We start from the raw sequence: 17,775 nt of genomic DNA on the forward strand, positions 1-17,775 counted from the left end.
TTAATTATCCAAGCCCTAACTAGAGATTCTGGTGTAGGACAAATGCAGTTGAAATAGGTTGGGGCAGGCTGCAGGTAGGGTTCAATTATGCATCAAGCTCTGAGTAGAGACAAGGCTGGATGGCTGGGGGCAGGGGAAAATAACAGAGAAGTGGGAGGACAGGACCCTTGGGGCAGAAGCCTGGCCCTGGGACAGAGGAGGAAACCTTGTTGTATCTTCTGGTTCAGGGTTGGTGAGCTAGAAGCCCAGAGCAGGGAAGAAGAGATTAAGAGGTTCTGACTTTGTTTGAATGGAAGAATGATGGTCCTACCGACACAAACTGGAAAGTTGGGTAGAGGGATAAGTTTAGTAGGGAAGGTAATCAGCTAGCTGAGTATGGAACAATTTAAGTCTGACCTGCCAATGGGGCATCTAGATGGAGATGGATATTTTAACTTTAACAAAGACATAGAATCTATGTAGTTTATTTGGTTGCTAGATAGGTTCTACTGAATAATTAAGAAATCTCTAAGCCCAGCTGGGAAATAGAAGAACAAAGGGAATCAATTTTTATCACCCTATGCTCTATCCATACCATCAGTCTTTCCACAATACCACTTTCATCAAAAATATTTGTGGAAAAGATTCCCCCCCAGGCTGCTTTTCCCACCTTTTTTATTCTAAACTCTAAATGGCCAATTGCTATACAAAAACTTTATTTTCATATAAGCAAATTCAACTTTTTTTTTTTCATATATTCCCTTCTATTTGTTGGGTAGATGAGTATTTTTCCCTAGGCCGCAACTGATAATGGGTTGCATTTTTCCTAAATTTTATTGCATTTCTTATATTTAGGCTATTGCTCTGCTTGGAATTTATTGCAGTATATGATCTAATCATCTCTTATACTATATGATTTGAGATTATATACATATATGTAATCCAGTATGTGTGTGTACACACACACACACACACACACACACACACACACACAGAGGAATATCTATCTATCTACCTATCAGTCTCTATCTATCCATCCATCCATCCATCTATTTTACACATTCCTATTTCTTACCAAACTGTTATATAATGTTCTTAACTATTTTTAATTGTCTAATAAATGGTTCCCTTCTCCTAGTGTTTTGCGATCTTGGACATATCAAGTACCAACCTAAAAATATACCTTTGGTTCTCCTGTATCAGTGTTGTCAAACTTAAATAGAAACAGGGCAAAACCAGGACAAAAGTATCCTGTGGAGCATATTGACTTAGAAAACCACATATGAACATTTTCTATGTTTTATTGTATTTTTTTTTACATATTTCCCAACTCCATTTTATCTGATTCAGGCCACACCAGGTAATATAGTTGTCCTGCAGTCTGTTTGATACTTGCCCTTTATAACCTTATAATATCTCACTGTTCTAATTTCTTTTATCTGGTAACAAATTACTATTCTCTTTATATTTATTCCATATATATTTATACATACCTTCCCCATTCAAATGCATGCTTCTTGTAGGAAGAGATTGCTTCATTCTTTGTATCTGTATCTCCAACATCTAAAACAATGTCAGGCCCAATGCCAGGTACTACTGTGACTGAGATCTGGCAATGCAAGTAATCTTCCGTCCTGCCTTTTTTCCCCACTAATTCCATTTGCTTTTGTTACTACATATACATTTTAAAAATCATTGTCTAATTATATGTACTATCCCATTGGTACTATGATTGACATTCTATTACATCTATAAATAAGTAGTATTGCCATCTTTATAATTCTGACCTAACCTGTGTGGGGGCAGCTAGGTGATTCAGGGCTGGCCCTGAAGTTGGGAGGACCTAAGTTCAAAGTCTCTAAGACACTTACTAGCTATGTGACCCTGGGAAAGTCACTTAACCTCAATTGCCTTAAATATTTGGGACCATCTATAGTCATCCTGATCTATATCTCACCACTAGACCCTGAGGGGTCTGGAGGAGAGAAAGAGGTTGGTGACCTTGTATAGCCCTCCCTCACTTAAATCCAATTCACTGCAAGTCATGACATTACCCTGATATCATGGTCCTCTTCAAGAACCAAGGACAAACAACAACCACCTATGTATATATGTGAGATATTACTCCAGTTATTTATTCTTCCTTTATATCTGTTAAATTGTTATAGTCTATCAAAACAATTTCCTTAAATGAGAATTTTATAATTCTTTTTCTCAGAGTTTCTTCTGGGTTTTTTTTAGAACATTATAGAAATGTTGATTCTTTTTATGGGTTTCATAGAATCACAGAATTTCAGATTTGGGAGGGGCCTCAGAAGCCAGCTAATGCAACCCATACACAAAATGAGTACCCACTATGACAAACCTGATAAATGATTGTTCAGTCTTTGCTTGAAGACTTACAAATAGGATCAGTTCCTCCTGTCAGAGAAGCAGTATATCATTGTGAATACAATTTTGGACCCAGAGTGAGGAAGAGCTGGATTCATGTCCTGTAGCAGACACCTATGTAACTCTGGCCATGTCACATGACCTACCTGTGCTTCAGTTTCTTCATCTATAAAATGGGGGTGGGGTTGACTTGATGACCTTTGACTTATCTTCCAGCTCTAATCTATAATCTGTTATCTTGCTTATAACGTTTATTATCTCAATTAATATTTTTGTTGAATCACTGAAGTTTTCTGAATATACCTTCATAGCTCCATATGCAGATATTTTAACCTCTTCTATGATTATGCCTGTTTCCTGTATTTGTCTTGCCTAATTGTGCTGGCTAGTTTTTCTTTAAAATAATATTCAAATAGTTTTGTAGAGTATATAGTCCTACCCTGCTTTTTGTGGGAAAATATTTCTTCACTATATAGACTGGTTCTACATAAATACTTTTTATTGTGTTTAGGAAAAATCCTTTTATTCCTCTAGTTTTTAAAAATATGTGTGTTTTCCTGTTAAAAAGACAGGAAGTATGGGTGTTATATTTTACCAAGGCTGTTTTCTGTATCTGTTGATATAATCATATGATTTTTGTGTTTTTTTTCTTGATGGTATGATGCACCAATTTTTTAGTGTTGAACCCTATAGAGTTCAGATTATTTGTGATAAAATGTGGAACTATCTCAAAAGAACCATGCCACATCACCCTAGTTTATTTGAAGTTTTGGAAGCTTCTCATAGAGTTGATCTTGGAAAATCCATTCAGCAGCATGAGTAGAGGTTCATCCTTATTGCAGTGAAAATTTTTAACTTCAACTTTTTCACTTAAATGAAGATTCAGTGCATTTAAACATCCTCTTACTGGCTCTCTTGGGACCTCTTAGCAGAAAAGCTGACATTTCCTTCAAGGCATCTGAGAAGTTGCTATGAACACTCCTAGCTCAAACTCTGAGAAATCTTGATTTCTCTTCCTGACATTTTAGCACATAGAATTATTTTTGCCTATTATACTCCCCCAACAAATCCCACTGAAACCTACTGACCAAGATCAAAAATAGACCCATGTAAAGTAACCATCAGAGTGAAAACACATACAGTAGGTGAAAGTATACTCATGAGGAAGGAAGAAAATACTATTTATATCACCATCCCATACTTACTTTTACCAGTACTAACTCTAAATGATCAAAATTTCAAGATAAGGACAGAATTTTTTTAGCATATAAACCACACTGATCATTTAATTATTGTAATTAAATTCAGAAGGATTGAGATATTACAAAATAGCTGTACTTTCTTTTTTTTTTTTTTGCGGGGCAATGGGGGTTAAGTGACTTGCCCAGGGTCACACAGCTAGTAAGTGTTAAGTGTCTGAGGCTGGATTTGAACTCAGGTACTCCTGAATCCAGGGCCAGTGCTTTAACCACTGTGCCATCTAGCTGCCCCCTTGTACTTTCTTACAGGGAAGCTGATCTGCTTAAATAATATAGCTATTGGGAGCAGCTAGGTGGCACAGTGGATAAAGCACCGGCCTGGGATTCAGGAGGACCTGAGTTCAAATCTGGCTTCAGAGGCTTGGCACTAGCTATGTGACCCTGGGCAAGTCACTTAACCCTCATTGTCCTGCCCCCTCAAAAAATGTGATGAACTAAATAACATAGCTATTATCTATTATGCATTGAAGCTCACCTTTAGGGAAACACCACCATATACATTGCCCTTTCACTCATGCCATCTCCAATTTGTTGTTGTTGTTGTCATTTCCAATTGTGTCCCATTCTTCTGGCCTCAGAGACTTACTAACCGGGTAACCCTGGACAAGTCACTTAACCCAGCATGCCTTAGTTTCCTCATCTATAAAATGAGATGGAGAAGGAAATGGCAAACTATTCTAGTATCTTTGCCAAGAAAACCACAAATGGGGTCACAAAGAGTCAGACACGACTAAACAACAATAACAGTTCATCTTACTTAATATTACAGGAAGAAGCTGAAACCAATCAGTGTTCAAATCTCCCTCCAGAGGGGATGCCAACATTGTAAAAGTGGAGATAGGATGGATTGAAATTCAGGGATTCTTGGTCTTTTTGTGTGTCACAGACCCTTTGGCAGTCTGGGAAAGCCTATGGATTCCTTATAAAACACATTGGATTATAAAGCAAACCAAATGTTAATGAAAAAATAAGTGAATATTTTCTCACCCAAGTTCATGGACCCCACTGAGATCTACCTATTGATCCCTTGGGAATCCATGGAACCTAGGTTAAGGACCCCTCAATTGCACAATCTCCAAGGACCCTTCCAGTTTTAACATTCTTAAATTCAGAATGATCTCCAGTTGATTTCCACAGAAATAGACATAGGGACTCCCTGGGAGAAATGAGTACTAGATGATTTGTTGTTGTTATTATTATTAATTATAGCATTTATAAAAAGTTATAGCATTTACATAGTGCTTTAATGTTTTGTTGTGAGGATAAAATTAGATAATTATAAAATGCTTATCACAATGCCTAACACATAGTAAGCACTATATAAATGTTAGCTATTATCATTAATTATCTCAGTTTATCCTCACGACTGTCGTGAAAATTTATAACCATGACAAAGGAAAGAAACAACAAAGTCTCCAAGCCAAAGAAAATAGGTTTATTGAGAGAGGGCCAGTCTCACAATAAAGCCGGTCTCAGGTAGGGGTAGACCCGAAAGACCCCAAGCTTGGGGTTCACTAGGGTTTTATACCCTCTCAGGGCTTACGTATTCTAGACAAGCTCCTCTTGATCAGCCAAACTTGTTATTAGTCACTTGCTTGCTATTAGTGGGGAATATGATAATTTGCAAACTGTGATGTAATGAATGATAACTAGAAGTTACAGATGATGGCTAGAGATGGTTGCTGTCGGCAAGGAATACTTGCTGGACACTTAATACTGTGATGTGATGCCTAGAGATGCTTGCTGTTAGCGGGGAACTTGCAGATTGTCTGGTATTGCTGATCAGAACAGCATTGCTAATCATATGGAATTGGAATCAGCTCTACTGGTATCTCTTTTACAATCCATTATTATTAACTTAGTCTACTAATAAAATAAAATATCTAAATATAGTAAATCACAATTTTTAGTTAATATACTGATTATTACCAGAATTAAACCACTTATAACTAAGGGGTGGGGAAAATCTCACTCACACAACTACACTGAGAGATAGGTGCTACTATTCCCTTTTTACAAAAGAGGAAACAGAGGCAAATACCAGTTAAGTAGCTTGCCTACAGTCACAATGCTAGTGTCTATCTTAGAGTTGAACTCAGTTTTTCTGACTCCAAGTCCAGAGGCAAATTCCACTACCCTTTGGATAGGTGGTCTAATTAAAATGAGCACTCTTTGTAGACTGTATCTCACCTATGCCTTCTCATCCTGTTTAATTCCAGTTCATGGTTTTTCTCAGAGTATATCTCCCTAGAACTCTGAAGACCTTGGTTGAACTACTTTTATTAATTGATATTTGTAAAGTATTTTGAAAATCTTAAAGCACTATGTAAATGTTGTTGTTGTTATACTGTTTTGTGGATCCAGTATAACACAGGCTGGTCATCTATTTTTCCCTCTCTTGCTACACAACCACCACACCACCTTTCTCCACTATTTATCAGACTTTCTACTACTTCGCCATACAAATAATAATTGAAAATATTCTACACTTCCCTCCATGTATCTTAAAACAATGTACCTGTCTTTGAATTTCCACCATTCTTCATCCTATATCACTCTAAACCACTACACACTGTATCCAAAATCCCTGTTAGAGATCCTAACAGGAAATAAATAAAGCAAGATAAGTTCCTTGACTTACATAGTTATAGAAATGGGGAGAATCAGCAGTTCTACAAAAATGGTTAGACAGAAGACAAAGAGATCTCCTTTTTTAGTTACTAAGGGGCATACATGGATCAAGAATATGAGCTTGGGAAATAAACATACAAATTTTAATCAGCATCAGGGTTGCCTAGGAATTGTCTTAATATACACAATACCACTAACACCCCAGACCTGCAAACCCTTGAGGGTATCCAAGACTCTTTACAGGGATCTGTAAGGTCAAAATTATTTCCATAATAATACTAAGATGTTATTTATATAACCCTCACAAACAAAAGTTCCTCAGTTACTTTTTAGAGTATGAAGGGAGACTGTGACAAATATGTCTGAGAACCACTAACCTGCACACTCATCCTCTGGAGGCCTACACACTTCATAATAGAAATTTTATCAACATATTTTCAAGTCTAGATAAAAGTACTTCAGCCTTAACTTCCTCTCCCTACCTTAAGTTCTTCCCCACATCTCTTACTCTTTGTTATAGAGAACTATTGCCTATATTTAAAGGTTTTCCCTTCCTAGATGTGAGAGGAACAAGAGAAGAAAATACTGGGTAGACTAGCCAATGTTTGCTTGCTTTTTTTTTTTTTAGTGAGGTGATTGGGGTTAAGTGACTTGCCCAGGGTCACACAGCTAGTAAGCGTTAAGTGTCTGAGGCTGGATTTGAACTCAGGTACTCCTGACTCCAGGGCCGCTGCTCTATCCACTGCACCACCTAGCTGCCCCTGCTTGCTTGCTTTTTACCTCTACCGATACCACAGTTATAAGTAAGCCAAAACGGAGATGGTACAAGTGGAATGCCCAACCCTGCTCAAGAAGCAGTTATCAGGCAGCTGACTGAACCTGTTTCTAATAATGATGATAATAGTAATTATTCTATAGCACTTTACAGATTTCCTGGTATTTTATATTCATGATCTCATTTGATCTTCATAACAACCTTGTGAGATGGATAGTACAGATATTATTTTCCTCATTTTAAAGATCAACTTGTCTTGGGGGCAGTTAGGTGGCATAGTGGATAAAGCACCAGCCCTGGATTCAGGAGGACCTGAGTTCAAATCCAGCCTCAGACACTTGACACTTACTAGCTGTGTGACCCTGGGCAAGTCACTTAACCCCCATTGCCCCACAAAACGAAACAAAAACAAAAAAGATCAACTTGAGTCTTCTAAATTTCTGCAATAAGAAGGTAAGTGTAAGGTGGTGTAAGCCCTAGGCAAAATTGGCAATAGCTTTGACATCTTTCTATATCTCCCTTTATTGTCCCTCCCTCTTTGCCAAGGCATATAACTCCTTCTCCCCCTTTAAGTTTATATCTGATTATGGCATATTAGAGCTAGAAGAGACCTTTCAGATTCAGCAACATCATTTTGTGAGTTAGGAAACTGCATTCTAAAAAGGGGAGGTGACCTGCTAAAGGTCTTAGGAATAAATTAGTGACTGACCTGTGTGGTAAAATAATGGAATTTGGCAGATGCCCAGGGGTCCGACTTGATTGACTTAGTAGTGTTTGAATTGGGTGTGAATGAGAAACTACTAAGTACACACTTAAGATGATTAGATTTTTAGCCATCTAGTTTAAACTTGGCCAACCCTGAGAAGGAGTGACCTCAGACGCTGTGGACTATGTCATCAACAGGGAATCAGTCTCAGCCACACTACTTGAAGGACCTCCCCTTTGGGGGAGGGAGAAAAAGGTAGAAAAATGGACCCCAACAGGAAGTAGCGCTCTCTCACTCTCTCTCTCTCTCTCTCTCTCTCTCTCTCTCTCTCTCTCTCTCTCTCTCTCTCTCTCTCTCGCCTGGGAGAAGCATTCCGAGCAGCTTCTTTCATTTTCTTAACTATAAAATGGGGGAAGGGGTGAGGTGGGTGACCACGGACCCCTGGTGGTGAGTTAAATCCAGCCATTAGAATTAGCTGAGCTGAAAGTGAGTTTGGGTTTGAGTCAGCCCTTGCTAGAGCCAGGGAGATTATCCATTTTCTTTTTCCCTATTCCCTTGTCCTTGACTTTATTAATTTCACCTTTGTTGTGTATTTTATTCACATTAAATAAGACCTGATTTGTTTGTGGAAAAGAGGCTGTTAAGCTCCTTTCTCGTGGGCCTTGGAGAAATAACTAAAAAGGACAGTTCAGAGAGGAGGAAGCTTTGGACTTAGATGTCCTTCATTATTTTCTGGACCCCAATATTTGGCAAGCCACCCAATTAAATTGGGCCCCTATACCTGGAGCTAAGGGCTCAGGTCTCCTTAATCCCACTCTGGGGTTCTTTCTGCTACACTATTCAGTCTCTTCAATTCAGGGATTCTTAACCATTTTAGGGTTTCCCTCAGCTGTAACAGATCTACATATATATATATATATATAGTTTCCCTCAGCTGTAGCTGTAACAGATCTACATATGTGTGCGTGTGTGTATATATATTCTAACAAAAGAACCAGACTACAAGGATTCTGTTTAATGTCCTAGTGCATGGATTTTACAGATTCAGTTTTGTGGGTCAACATAAATGAAATATCTGGTGTGTCAGTCTTAATCACTTAGACTAGATGTGTCAAACATGGGGAATATTGAGCTGAATCAGATGAAAATTGGGTAATATCTAACAAAATAAATAAAAATACCATAACATAGATAATGTTAATACATTGTTTTCTAAGTCAATCTGTTGCCTGCCAGGATCCACATGGGTGGCTGAGTGTCACCTGTTTCTATTTGAGTTTGACACTACTGATGTAAACACATATTCCTTAGCTATTATATGATTGTTTTGGTTTCTAGTGAAATAAAAATAATTATAGCAGTAGGATTTATTTATAAATATGATACACTGCAATGAATACATCTTTGAATCAGTAAATCAAGGTCCAAATTCCATCTCTTGCTCATTGCCTGGGTAACCCAGGGCACTCATTTGACCTGTCTCTTCTCAGTTGTCTCATCTGCAAAATGAGTGGATTAAAAGATACAGTCCTGGGAAGCTAGGTGGCACAGTGGATAAAGTATTGGCCCTGGACTCAGGAGGACCTGAGTTCAAATCTAGCCATTTACTAGCTGTGTGACCCTGGGCAAATCACTTAACTCTCATTGCCCCGCCCCCATCCCCCCAAAAAGATATGGTCTCTAAGTTGCCTTCCACTTCAAAATCCATGAGTTTATGAATATCTCTTGTGTGGGCTGAGGCCAGTCTTTTGGAAGCAAACACTACTTTGTTCTATATTATCTAAATTTAAAGGACATAGCTTGCCTTTCTGTTGACGGTCAACAAACTAGCTTTTTTTTCAAGCAATAAATTGTTCATAAAGATTTTGGGAGGAAGTATGTGCTATATAAAAATGATTTAATAAATTTAATTTTTTAAAAACCAAACATTACAAATTGGGGAAAGTGACATAAACAGCTTAGCAAACAGTGCTGCATTCTCATTGTTTAATTCCTTATATTTATATAGTTTTTTATTATACCTACACAATAATTATGAGAATGCAGTGTGGTTTCATGAAAAGGATACTAGATTTTTTTTATTTTTTATACTGGATTTATATTAGGAATCTTAGAATCATGGTTTCATAGATTTAGAGTTGCAAGGGATCTTCAACCCACCTCACCCCTTCCCCCATTTTATAGTTAAGAAAATGAAAGAAGCTAAATGACTTACCCAAGGTTATATAGGTAGCTGTCAGAATTTGAACGCAGATCCTCCTATTCCAAATCCCTCACTCTTTCCACTGTACCGTACTGACTCCTAAAATTTTAAGGACCTGGTTCCTATCTGTGCTACATATTGTATGACCTTTGACAAGTCATTTACTCTTTAGGGGTTTTAGTTTTTTCTCATCTCTAAAATTAAGAGATTGGACTAAATGACCTTTGAGCTCTAAATATAGGAAGCTATGAACTCTTACATGGGAAAATTGCATGGAAGGATCTCTAAGGTTTCTTCAAAATCTAAATTCTAATTTTTCAGATGCATCTCATGGTTAACTGCCCATATTTTACAGGTGGGGAAACTGATGCCCAAAGAGGTTAAGTGACTTATAGTCACATAGCTGGTGACAAAGCCAGGAATGGAAGCCAGATGTTTCCATTCCTAGTATGACCAGAAAACACAGTTCCTAACAGATCAAAATATATATGATGCTATATAGTCTGTGATAAAAATCTTCCATCCAAATTGTTCTAATCCTTCCAGGATATGTTTAGGATGATGTTACTAATGACCTGGGTGCTCCCTTCCACCGAACAATCGACTACTTGGTGATTTATGAAGTCATTTAACTTATGTCTGTGGGGTGTGTGCTTTTATAGGTACTCCTTCCAAGATGAGGAGGACATGTTTATGGTGGTAGATCTTCTGCTTGGTGGCGATCTGCGTTATCACCTGCAGCAGAATGTCCGTTTCCAAGAAGACACTGTGAAACTCTTCATTTGTGAGCTCTCCATGGCACTGGACTACCTCCAGAGTCAACGCATCATCCATAGGTGAGTTGTGGGCATTGGTTCTGGGGCTTTTTCAGGAAGATGACATTCAGGGATATTAGGAGCAGAGTACTGAGTCTGAACATTTATTAAGAGGCTACTTCCCCGGTTGAGAAATGGTCAAAGGATATGAACAGGCATTTTTCAAATGAAGAAATTAAAATTATATAAAGTGGGGGCAGCTAGGTGGCATAGTGGATAAAGCACTGGCCCTGGATTCGGGAGCACCTGAGTTCAAATCCGGCCTCAGACACTTGACACTAGCTGTGTGAACCTGGGCAAGTCACTTAACCCTCACTGCCCTGGAAAAAAAAATTTAAAAATAAATAACTATATAAAGCCATATTAAAAATGTTCTCAATCACTACTAATTAGAGAAATGCAAATTAAAACTAATATGAAGTACCACCCGACACCTATCCAATTGACTAATATGACAAAAAAGGCAAATGATAAATGTTGGAGGAGATGTGGAGAAAATGGAACACTAATGCACTGTTGGTGGAATTGTGAACTGATCCAACCATTCTGGAGAGCAATTTGTAACCATGCCCAAAAAGCTATAAAACTGTACATGCCCTTTGACCCAGTAATAGCACTACTAGGTCTGTATCCCAAAGAAATCATAAAAAGGGGGAAAGGACCCACATGTACAAAATGTTTATAACTGCTCTCTTTGTGGTGGCAAAGAATTGGAAATTGAGGGGATGCCCATCAACTGGGAAATGGCTAAACAAGTTGTGGTATCAGAATGTAATGGAATACTATTGTGCTTTAAGAAATGTTGAGCAGAGGGACAACTAGGTGGTGCAGTGTGGATAAAGCACCAGCCCTGGATTCAGAAGGACCTGAGTTCAAATCCAGCCTCAGACACTTGACACTAGCTGTGTGACCCTGGGCAAGTCACTTAACCCTCATTGCCCCACACAAAGAAAGAAAGAAAGAAAGAAAGAAAGAAAGAAAGAAAGAAAGAAAGAAAGAAAGAAAGAAAGAAAGAAAGGAAGGAAGGAAGGAAGGAAGGAAGGAAGGAAGGAAGGAAGGAAGGAAGGAAGGAAGGAAGGAAGGAAGGAAGGAAGGAAGGAAGGAAGGAAGGATGAACAGGCAGATTTTCAGGAAAACCTGGACTTAAGTGCACTGATACTGAGTGAAGGAAGCAGAACCAGCAGAACATTGTATATAGTAACAGCAACATTGTGTGATGATCAACTGTGATAGACTTGGCTCTTCTCAGCAATACAGTGATCTAAGATAATACAGAGCTATGGAATCTGAATGCAGATTGAAGCATACTATTTTCACTTTTGTTGTTACTTTTTTGTTGTTCCTTCTTTCTTGTGTTTTTTTCCCTTTTTCTGATTCTTCTCTTACAACATGACTAATGTGGAAATATGTTTAACATGATTATAATGTATAGCCTATAGCAAATTGCTTGGTGGGGGAGGGAAGGGGGAGTGGAAGAAAAATTTGGAACTCAAAATCTTACAAAAGTGAATGTTGAACACTATCTTTACATGTAACTGAGAAAAAATAAAGGTCTGGGAGAAAAAAGAGGCCATATGTTGGCAAGATCCTACACAGAGCTCAGCAAATCTATTACCTTAGATGGCTGTCTACTGGGGCTTAGTAATGTTAGAATGCCGCTCGGGGGCCTAAGGAACAGAGAAAGAAGAAGTAATGAAAGAAAGAAAAGAAAAGAAACTATAGAGTGGGAAAAGGAAAGGGCATTCTTTTAAAAATACCAATTGAAAATTATTCTAAAATTAAAGTATAATCAGTATATCATTTTTTTAAAAATTGAAATTAAAAAAGACCTCTCCCTTTGGCTCTTGCTCTCCCTCTCCCCCCTTTCTTTGTCTCTGCCTCTTTTATAAAAATGAAAAGTTTTTTGGAAAACAGAATTTAATCTATTTCATTTCAATAACAAAAAGAGAGAAGAAAGAAAAAAGAAGAGGAAGAAAACAAAGGGAGAAAAAAGAAAATTTAAGTTTTAAAAATACCATTTATGAGTTATTCTAAAACAGAATAGTTTAATCTGCCTTTCATATTAATAGAGGAAAAGGGTAGAGAGAGATGACAGAGGAGGAAAGACAAGGAAAGTGATTTATAGAGGGATAGAATGCTATGCTTTGAAGTGACTACTTAAGTTAATCACTCATGCTTTATGCAATACAATTAAGCACTGGATAAGCAAGTCACCTATTCTTTTTTTTTTTTTTTAGTGAGGCAATTGGGGTTAAGTGACTTGCCCAAGGTCACACAGCTAGTAAGTGTTAAGTGTCTGAGGTTGGATTTGAACTCAGGTACTCCTGACTCCAGGGCCAGTGCTCTATCCACTGTGCCACCTAGCTGCCCCATAAGTCACCTATTCTTAACCGCACTGAAGATCACAAACCAGGATAGACAAGAGGTAGGTCATTAAACACAATTAGCTAAGGATCTAGTAATATTAATAACTCATTTATCTAGTGCTTTACCTACATTCTCATTTGATCCTTGCAACAGGCTTATGGGATAGGGAGTACAAATAATACTGTCCCCATTTTGCAAATGAGGAACCTGGGGACCAGAAAGACCCAGAAACCTATCCATTAACTGACAGCTACTAAGTGTCTAAGACAGGATTCACACCCACCTCTCAGCTTGAGTGTAGTGCCAGTGCCACACACTACTTCTCCTTTAAAAAAAGTACTGAGGGGGTGGCTAGGTGGTGCATGGATAAAGCATCGGCCCTGGATTCAGGAGTACCTGAGTTCAAATCCGACCTCAGATACTTGACTTACTATCTGTGTGACCCTGGGCAAGTCACTTAACCCCCATTGCCCGACAAAAAAAAAAAAGTACTGAAATGAGTACATCATGTTGGAAAACATTAGTAGCTACATCATTAAGTAAGGTAAGTCCACAGATATGACACTGTTACTTTGATCACCTAGTATCTGAAGAATATTTAAGTGCAGTTTCTTTATCTCTTGTGGCCACCATTTTTCCTTTTAGACAATTGTAAAGCTGTGACTTGACTACTCAAATAAAGCCAACAAAGGGCTCAGAATCCTTAAATGAGGGCTTACTATCATTTCCAGACCATGCTAATTTTATTACCATTTTAGAAATCTCCAGCCCTAAAAAGTGGGGACTTGCATATTTGTTAAATTAATCAGTAGCAAAATGGGACTGAGAACAGGCAACACTGATATTTCTCACAACAGCAGTTGCTGTTATAATACACATATGATATATGTGTTGTTGTGTCATGTTGTTTGTCCTTCATTCTTGAAGAGGACCATGACATCAGGGTGATGTCATGACTTGCACTGATCCTCCAGAGACATCTGGGTCCAGTGGCATGATATGCATCAGGACAACTGGAGATGGCCCTGGATGTTTAAGGCAATTGAAATTAAGTGACTTGCCCAGGGTGACACAACTAGTAAGTGTCAGAGGTGAGATTTGAACTCAGGTCCTCCCAACTTCAAGTCCAGTGCTCTATCCAGTACACCACCTAGCTGCTGATAGATGTAGGAAACCAAGACAGACAGGAGATTAAATAACTTGCCTACAATCATGCAGCTAATGAGTGGCTGAAATAGTTCTCAAACCCAGGCTTCCTGACTCTCTAGCCACTCCTTTTTCCACTATTCTTCATTACTTTTCACCTTGGGGAATAGGGACTTTCATAACTGGTATTGTCACAATAGCTACATAAGCCTGCTGATACTAACATCACCTTAAACCTGACTTCTTGTTCTGGTTGTGTTTCTTCTGAATAGCAGTAACTGGTTGAAAACATTCTTTTTGTCAGGAAGGTCCCTTTAATCTCATAGAGTTTGCCCCCACGGTCTTTTCTCTCATTCATCATCCCAAGAAAACTGCCAACTACCTTCTGGAGTTTTGGTTGCTGACACTGTAGAAATCAGGAAGGACAAGTCATTATGTTAAGCTGGCAGTGCCACAAAACACCTTTTTAATCTTTTTTTCCCTTTTCTTTATAACACAGAACTTCTTTTCATTTAGGTTCCATATACATCCTCTCTCTCTCCCTCTCCCCTTTATTTCTTTTATCTTTCCATTCTGCCCTCTTTCCCACCCTCTCTCTCTCCATCTCTCTCCCCCCTCTCATTTCTCTCTTCCTGCATCTCCCTTCCTTGTTATCTCTCCCCCCTTTCTCCCTCACTTCCTGCCTCAACGTCTCTTTGTCCTCTCTCCTTTCAAGTCAAGTCAAATATTTCTTGAGTGTTTCCTTTGTCTCATGCATTATGCTCAATGATAGGGCACAAAGTTCATGAGAGCAATGAGTTTCACTGCCCTGGAGGAGCATATCTCTCTATCTATCTTCTATCTATTTATCTATCTATAGATATTGTTGTTGTCATTTGTTCTTTGTTCTTGAAGAGGAACATGACATCAGGAGGTGATGTCATAACTTGTACTGAATTGGATTTAAGTGAGGGAGGGCTATGCAAGGTCACCAACCTCACTTTCTTCTCCAGAGCCATCTGAGTCCAGTGGCAAGATATATACATGTATACACATGTATACACATATATGTGTGTATGTGTGTGTATGTATATGTATATGACTGGAGATGGCTGTGGATGTTTAAAGCAATTGGCGTTAAGTGACTTGCACAAGGTCACACAGCTAGTAAATGTATGAGATCAGATTTAAACTCAGGTCCTCCCAACTTCAAGGTCAGTGCTCTATTGACTGCACCACCTAGCTGTCACATCTATAGATATAGATATAGATATAGACATAAATATCCATAGATATACAAATATTACGGTAGATATATAGATATTTATCTAGACACAGATATATCTCTCTTTATATCCCTATATCTATCTATCTTTAGCTCTATCTATCTATCTATCTATATTCCTAGATTGGTTTCATTCTATTCCTTTTTATTCCCCCTCCTTCACACATTCCTGATGCTTTAACCTAGGCTGTTAATGGGTCAGAATGAGAGCCTATTTCCAAGCCTTTGCACTCACATGTTCTCTCCCCCATTACAATGTAAGCTTTTCAAGGGAAGGAACTGTTTTTGCTTTTCTTTATATGTACAGCTCTTATCAAAGCACCTGACTTAATAAATACCTGTTGACTACAGAAACAAAGGAGTGAGCATATCTGTTGTTTTAAATCTTCATCCCTTCTTGATCCCTCTTTCTATCAAAATTTTATTTCCAACCCATTTGTGTTGAACTTCCTTCCATTCACGCCATTGGCTTGTATGAGCAGAGCTTTTTACTAGGAACTATGGGGCAAGTATGAAGAAAGGGGTCTATCAATGGCCCCTGTCCTCAAAGAACTTATAATACAGTGCAGTATGAGTAGGTTCCATTATTTGAAGTCATGTATTTAATAATCTGACCTGGGTTTTAGTTCCAGTTTGCCACTGACTTGCTGTGTGATCTTAAGCAAGTCACAAAATTTCTCTGCATTTCACTTTGATCATCTGTGAAATATCAGGGTTGATCTCCTCAAAGTCCCCATCTAGTCCTAAATCCTATCAGTTGTATGTGGAAGAAAAATTAAGCAAATTGAAAAGAATATACTGCCCATTAAACTGTACATAAGAATGCCCGTGGGTTGGAAAACCACATGTTCAGATATTTCTTTTTATTATTTTAGTATTTTTATTAATACATCCACCCATTAAAAGTAGATAAGAACTATGTTTTAATCTGCTTCCGACTACACTTGCAAGTGTTGTGGGCCACCTGTTAGACACCTCCGATGTAAAGATTCTGAAGAGATCAATCACAATTGAAGGAATAGTAGAGGTGGCATGTGATAGTAGAAAGAGATTTGAGAATCAAAAAACTTGGGATCTCATCCCATTTCTGCCTCTTACTGAATGTATGATCCTGGTCCATTGATTTTGGTTCTGTGGGACTCAGTTTCTTCATCTCATAAAGTGACAGAATTGGGATAGATGCTCTCTAAAGGTCCCTTCAAGCTTTAATATCCTTCAATAGGAGACCATGCCTTAAATCCAGATCTTTCCTTTCTTTAGTCTTTTTGAGGGCCACTGTGAAGGCTGATAAGCAAGAACTTCTTAATTTTTTTCTCAGTTATATATTCTTGTGAAAGTCTTATTCTTGTTTCTTACTTTAAGAATTCATTGAGTCAAAACATTTCAAGGCTGCTCTTCAGTAAGTGTTGAAGGACAGCATGAATTTCCAGTTTTCACCTGGACTTTCCCTTTTTTCTACTTTAATTCAGCTAATGAAGGTGAAAATTTTAGAAAAAGTGTTTATTTGCCTTCACCAAAAAAAAACCCTTAAGAATAACAAAACTAATTACAATCACACGCTTGAGAGTACTCCTGCCTGATATGCAGATCAAAATGATCTCTCTGAAGAATGGTTTGGGGGAAACTAATTACTATAGTTAACCACTAATGGACAAATTTCTATTAGTGTCTTCATGTTCAATTTTGAGGAAATTCAATAAATAATTTGGGTATATGGGATGAACTGTGAAACATTGTTAAGTGATGAGTCACCTTGTATCAAAATCACATCACAATGGATCTTTGATACTTTCTTCCCCTCCAAGAAGCACTAGATAGATACTAATAAAGTTGTAACTTTTTGTTTTTTCAATTCTTGTATGAACAATAAAATTTTATTACATAATTTATGCAAATAATTGTAATGGGTGGCAACACTGTAGAAAGTTCATTTGAAATTGAAACAAAAAAATAACAAGAAATAGAAAGTTTGAAGAAATATAGTTATTAATGTTTTTAAGAGATAGTTTTCTGCCTTTTGATATCACCCTTTTCTTCCCTGCAGCAATAAGATCATGCTCATGGTGCTGTCATCTTAACTCTATCTAGTTTTTCAGAATGACACAAACAATGCTTCCTTCTGGGTGAGAAGAGGAATAGATCTAATTCCTCTTCCCTACGAGGCTCTTGGAAGAATTCTGACATAGGCAGCCACTTGAAAGTCATTTGACCATTAAACCTGCTCTCTCACTGATTCCAT

The 17,775-nt window shown here is 37.9% G+C and overlaps 1 protein-coding gene across 2 annotated transcripts in view; it reads left to right on the top strand.

The window, feature by feature from the left end:
* STK32A (serine/threonine kinase 32A) overlaps positions 1 to 17,775 on the top strand; it is a 173,620-nt gene that overhangs the window by 73,419 nt on the left and 82,426 nt on the right. For both annotated transcript variants that reach the window (XM_043989728.1, XM_043989729.1), the window contains one exon: positions 10,607 to 10,780. In XM_043989728.1, the coding sequence (XP_043845663.1) occupies positions 10,607 to 10,780 (174 nt within the window). The remainder of the gene's footprint in view (positions 1 to 10,606; positions 10,781 to 17,775) is intronic.

This window comes from Dromiciops gliroides, chromosome 2 (genome assembly GCF_019393635.1).
Source record: "Dromiciops gliroides isolate mDroGli1 chromosome 2, mDroGli1.pri, whole genome shotgun sequence".
Taxonomy (NCBI): Eukaryota; Metazoa; Chordata; class Mammalia; order Microbiotheria; family Microbiotheriidae; genus Dromiciops; species Dromiciops gliroides.